The 6,000-nt window shown below is 54.3% G+C and overlaps 2 protein-coding genes across 2 annotated transcripts; one reads left to right on the forward strand and one right to left on the reverse strand.

Moving 5' to 3' along the window:
• Positions 1-336: 336 nt before the first annotated feature.
• DICSQDRAFT_65460 (sure-like protein) lies at positions 337-1,579 on the forward strand (the record flags this gene model as incomplete). Its single annotated transcript, XM_007367975.1, has 6 exons — positions 337-489; positions 547-682; positions 748-775; positions 834-925; positions 973-1,018; positions 1,075-1,579. 6 exons carry the CDS (start codon positions 337-339, stop codon positions 1,577-1,579), a joined length of 960 nt encoding a protein of 319 aa, XP_007368037.1.
• A 594-nt stretch (positions 1,580-2,173) lies between these two features.
• DICSQDRAFT_172239 (sure-like protein) lies at positions 2,174-3,415 on the reverse strand (the record flags this gene model as incomplete). The annotated part of the gene is made up of 6 exons (XM_007367976.1): positions 2,174-2,687; positions 2,739-2,775; positions 2,832-2,920; positions 2,982-3,009; positions 3,067-3,202; positions 3,263-3,415. The coding sequence occupies 6 exons, from the start codon at positions 3,413-3,415 to the stop codon at positions 2,174-2,176; spliced, it is 957 nt and encodes a 318-aa protein (XP_007368038.1).
• Between the last annotated feature and the right edge of the window lie 2,585 nt (positions 3,416-6,000).

Below are 6,000 nucleotides of genomic sequence, written 5' to 3' on the forward strand. Positions count from 1 at the left end.
CTCTCACACATATCCTAATATGGCGGAGCATGTGGTCCGTTATCTTCTCCTTTAAGCCCATACTTCGCTGTCCATGCGGCTTCCCCGCCCTGCTTTCGCCTCATCCTATGAAAAGATGCGTTGTTTGCCTCAGCGTTCTATTGCATCTCACCATTCCATATGGTCCAGCAAGAGTATCACCGGCTCACGCACGCACGTGCGCTGCCCTTCCATGCGTTGCCCCCTCCGTTATGAATAACCTTATAAGCCAGCGTCCTCTTTCCCTTACCTCGGAGAAACCTGCTGCGTTTGTCTCCTATCACCGTCTCCCAAAGGTATAATTTCGATCCTTCTGCGATGAAGCACTGGACTTCTCTTGTCAGCACCATCTCGATTGCCCTCCTCATCCGGGGCGCCTCTGCGCAGAACATCATCCTGACCAACGACGATGGATGGGCTGTCGCCCAAATCCGAGCTCAGCGAGACGCTCTCGTTGATGCAGGTTTCAATGTACGCCCGCTTTGACATCGCGCAGGTCTGTCGTGAGACTGATCTGCAGCAACATAGGTCGTCCTGTCAGCTCCTGCGGATAATAAGTCTGGGACGGGATCCTCAACCGCGACGCCTCAGCCACTCTCTCAGCCGTGCGAGTTCAATACCTGTGCCACAGGTTCCCCGGCAGAGGGCTTCAATGCAAGTGACCGTAAGTGGCCAACCTTGCTCAGTACTGTACTACTTCCAGCTGACATGCCGTGCGTCGGTGTCTAGCAACATTGAACTACGTCAACTCCTTCCCGTGTGTCAATATCCGGAGATTGGCTCTGAAACAGGTGCTGATTACTGCTGAATTCTAGGGTGGACGCAGTACGCTTTGGCATCCAGACCCTAGCACCCGAATTCTTCGGCTCCGCCCCCGAGTTCGTTGTGAGCGGTCCCAATGTCGGGAGTGAGTTCTCCCGAAGCCGAGTCTTTCGTTATGTCCATCTAGTTGAGCTGTCCTAGACAACCTCGGAACCGTGACACAAAACTCCGGAACTGTGTACGCAACGCCCTCTGCCTTCTTCCACCGGAGGCGAATACTGAACATACCTCCAGCGGCGCAGCATGCGAAGCCGCGAAAGAAGGCATTCCTTCGGCCGCCTTCTCCGCTGCGACCGATGCCCAGATCTCCTTCACGACCCTCGCCTCATCGCCCAACTCCCCCGACACGCTCTCCGCGCTCCTCTACGCTGAGCTGACCGCCAACTTCACTCGCACACTCCTCGGCCCCGCCGCGCGTCCGATCCTTCCCTCTGGCGTCACCCTGAACGTGAACTACGCCGCGACGACGTTCTCTTCATCCGGTGCGCCTAACGGCGACTGCGCGACTGCGAGCGACTTCCAGTGGGTCTTCACGCGCCTTCTCCCAAACTCTACTGCAGTCGATGTCGAGACCTGCGGGAGCGAGAACCTGCCGGACGAAACGACCGTCGCGGATTCCGGGTGCTTCGCCACCGTGACAGTCATGAATGCGACCACAAAGTCGGACGTAGATGCGGACGTGCAGGCGCAGGTGTTGGATCGGCTCACGCCGAGCGGCTTGCTGACGTGCTTTACTTAGCTTCTATGGAGTCCCGGTCACAATCATGAAAATGTATTACCTTGCTTCATTAGTGTCAGAGGCCATTAGCACAGGTCAACTATGTGAGACGTGAACAAACCTGGAAGCGCGTTTCGTTCACAAAGTCGACTCGCACTACTATCAAGGCCGGTGGGACGTGGAGTTGTTTCACGGAGGCGGCCGAGGTGACCTCGTTGACCTGGCAATAGCAAGATGTGGAGCGCGGTCGGAGGTTGTAGCATATGTATTCCTAGCCTCAAATGTCGCATAAATAGTTTATTCACATCGTAGCTTGGTATAGAGTTAGTTATCAAAAGGCAGTGGGTTGACAGACTGATCGCAAGAGGGATACTCAAAAGAACGGTACGACGTGCGACGGCGCACGGGTTGGCGAGCACATCAAACGGGTATATCAAGGGAAAGAGGGAGAACCTATGCGGATCTAGTGTTCCAAGAGTAAGCTCTGTATCCGCACGATTGCGCTTCTGTAACGAAACACGTTTAATCGAAAGCTGAGCGCAGCCATTCTCAGGTTCACGTCGATGGGAAACACATAAACTCGGCTTCATAGCTCCTCCATCCCCTCCATCGTACTCACGCCTTGAAGCACGTGAAGAGGCCACTCGGAGCGAGGCGATCCAGCACCTGCGCCTGCACGCTCGCGCTCACGTCCTTCTTCGTGTTGGCGTTCATGACCGCCACGCTCGCATAACATCCAGCGTTGATGACTGTTCTCTCGTCCGGCAGGTGCTTTCTCCCGCACGTCTCCACATCAACCGCCGTCGTGCTCTTCGCCATCCGCGTGAACACCCACTTGAAGTCGCTCGCCGTCGCACATTTCCCCTTGGGCTCCCCGGACGCGGAGAACGTCGTCGCGCCGTAGTTGATGTTCAGCGTCACGTTCGCGGGCAGGATCGGACGCGCCGCAGGGTTGTAGATCGTCTGCGTGAAGTTCGTCGTCAGCTCTGCGTAGAGGAGCGCGGTGAGCGTGGTCGGCGACTTGGGCGACGTCGTGAGGGTCGTGTACGAGACATGTCCCTGGCCGGGTATGTCGCCGGAGACGGCCGCGGAGGGAATGCCTTCCTTGGCGGCCTCGCATGCTGCATTACTAGGAGTGTCCTCAGCGCTGGGAGACAAGCGCACGAGATGCGACGCTCACATAGTCCCGGAGCCTTGGTGGTTTGCTCCGATGTTGTCTGTGGACGATGCGATCGGTCAATGACGGAGAGAGACCATGTCCTATCGAGCTCACTTCCGATGTTGGGACCGCTGATGACAAAGTCCGGGGTGCCGAAGAACTTGGGTGAAAGCGTCTGGATGCCATAGTGCACCGCATCAGCTCTGGAAGTCTCTTATGATCAGTATCCGCCCCGTTAGGTGGCCCGATATGCAATGAGCGTACGGGAAGGCGTTGACGTAGTTCAGTCGTGCTAGATACCAAGGTAAGCAAACTTCTACTGAACCGATCAGACTAAGCCGGTACTCACGATCGCTCGCGTTGAATCCCTCTGCAGGAGAGCCCTTGGGGCACGAGTTGAATTCGCACGGCTGCGCGAGTGGCTTGGGCGTTGCGGTGTCAGAGCCTGTCGAGGACTTGTCTACAGCAGGGGATGACAGAATCACCTATGTCCGCCATCCAGTCAGCTGTAGAACAAGTGGATACTGCATCAAGAGTGCACGTACGTTAAAGCCCCCGTTGACGAGAGAGTCGCGCTGAGCGCGGATTTGGGCGACCGCCCAGCCATCGTCATTGGTCAAGAGGATGTTGTGAGCAGAAACGCATTGGAAGAGCACAGAAACGGATAGAATGCTGATCAAATAGTTCCAGTGCTGCATCGTGATGGGAGAGAGTTGTAGGAAGGCGATGCTGTGGTGAGGTCGTCCGAATGCAGATAGGGCCGGTCCTGTGGAAGATATTGACGAGTACGAGGGGATTTTATAGAGACGGTATGTACAGAAGGGATGCGATACATAATTTTCTTCAATGGGGCGGGTGACATTCCCGACAGGCTACGGGGTCGGGGACAGCAAGCGATGTATCCAAATAATTGTTTCATACGATGGTGATCAAGAAGAACGGTAGAGAAGCATTCGCAGCTCTGTTTGGAATCGACGTACTTGGAAGCCCTGTACATCTGGAACGGGTTCTGTGGGGAGTTGAGGGTGCTTCCGTCAACACAATTCCGACTAGTGCGGGGCAAGGGCACAAACGAGTTCTGAGTACAGTAGTACCCCAACACGACAGTTGCAAGTTGTGGTGCGCAAACTGTCTTCCCCTCGCGTCCTCGCTCTCCACACGAGTCAAGTAGATAAATGTTTGATATGGATGGCTGATTGCGAGAGTCCCGCCTTCGCTTGTGGGCGGCTTCGACTGGGCAGCTCCGCTCGGGTTTCCACGTCTGGGGCAATCCCCACGTCCAGGAGAACGCACTGAAGGGAAGCACGTTAAGAGAATGATGCGGTTACTCGTAGCTTGGAAGCTAGAAGATGACCGGGACGTATGTCAAGAATTGCCGGCCGACGCTGCGGGCCTGCTTCAGCGCCTGTCGTCGTTCCGCAGCTTCCCGATGGCTCATCGTGCCGCTATGGAATGCTGCTGTACTCAACTTCCGTCCTCTTCACCAGAGGTGTGCGGGTCAAGACTCGACCCCTTGACCCTCTCGGCTTGACCCCGGGGTCTGACTCGGGGTCTGACCCGGGTCTAACCTTTTCAAGGGGTTAACACGTGATGCATGGTCGGCCCTCGCGTAGAATAGTCGACCGCGTACTACCGGGAGCGCCGGAAGGGTGAAAGTGCCCAGCTGGCAGCTTGAGCGCAAGGCGGACTCATATGCCACATTGACGACGGGATATGCTAACTATAGATGTCGTTTGTATATATTCGCTCGTCCTGACTGCTCCTACAGACGTAGAGGTCAGATAATGCATCTATGCTAAACCTTACACCTCTCCGAGTCCTCGCTGGTTTCCCGGACAGTACTCCTCTGGGTCGCAGTGATGTGCCGGTCGACACCGGGTTGTCGTCGACTTTTGTTGACTTGTCAACTGATGATGAAGGCTACAGGTGCACAAAAGCGCACGTCAACTTTCGCACAGGGCGGTCTACCTGTGCAGGCGCCCAGGCACTGTATATGATTGGGCGACGCGCTATCGCGAACACGTTCAATCGACATAAGATTGGCCCGGTGCACAATCTACTGCTATGTCACGGCGTTACGAAGCACGTGAAGCAGGGCGCCAAACATATTAACTTGTTGATTAAAGCCGATAAGTAGGTGGGAGTGTCGCGCAGAGGAGAGAGTGGTCAATGGCATGACTGGACAGGTATACAAGTAGAGGGGAATATGTAGCAATAGCGGAGCACACATAGTATAGTTATAAACACGAATAAAGATAATGGAGTAGGGATCATTAGTTGTCCGGAGTGATGCCTTCCCGATCGAGCTCCTCAAGAATGTCGTTTGGAAGGACGCGGTGGCTACGATATTTCTTCGCGATGCCCAGCTGGGCCGGGAAGCGCACCTCCCATGCCAATGGCAGCACATTCTCCTTGTCTCCGGTTCCTCGGCTCCTTGCAGGTTGCCGTGACAGTACTCTAAACCTCTTCTGGGCATAGTGTCCAAGATTTTCGATGGAGTTACAATCCCGTAGAGTTCGCTTTGGCATATTCGGAGGCAAGGGCGTAGGTGCCCTGCCAGCTGGTATGTTATTTTCCCTTTCCTAGACTTTACTGGTTTCGGACATATCATAAGCGCCCCCTAGCATCGCAGACATTGCTCGTCTATCTACTTTGTTCAGAGCATGAAAATGGTGATTCGAAAACCAGAGAAGTGTACAAATGGTGTATAGCTACAAGTCTCTTGTCTTCTTTTTTTGAAAAGAGGGCCCACCGCAGAGCCTATAGTGTTTTCATCATTCACGCCTGCCAAACAAAGCCCCAGCGTGACAATTCCGACCACGTGACGCCCTAGATTGTGCACCGGGCCAATCTTATTGGGATTACTCTGTCGATTTTGCTGCAACTCTTGGACTCCCGCCATCGATGGGCTCTAGCTTACTCCCCCTTCATGTAGTGCTCTGTATACCTCGTAGCTCATGAATATGTCCTGCATACAACCATAACGGCGGCATACACTGAGGCTCAAAAATCTGCGGAAAGCGAGGCAGCGGCTAGATGTCTAGCTACCGAACGTGAGTAGTGATATTGGATATAGAGCCGGTGAGCGTCTCACATTATTTACAGGCTCAACAAAGCATATGGGCTCCCTGGGAGGTACTCCATTGCAAGGAGGCTTCTGTGACCTTGTTAGGCAGCATCAGTATGAGGACACTGATGCAAACAATGACACAACTTTCCCTTCATCATCAGAATTGAGCTCGAATTTCTCTTCAATTTTCTGCTCTCATACTGGTAAATGACC

Source organism: Dichomitus squalens, assembly GCF_000275845.1.
Source record: "Dichomitus squalens LYAD-421 SS1 unplaced genomic scaffold DICSQscaffold_30, whole genome shotgun sequence".
Taxonomy (NCBI): domain Eukaryota; kingdom Fungi; phylum Basidiomycota; class Agaricomycetes; order Polyporales; family Polyporaceae; genus Dichomitus; species Dichomitus squalens.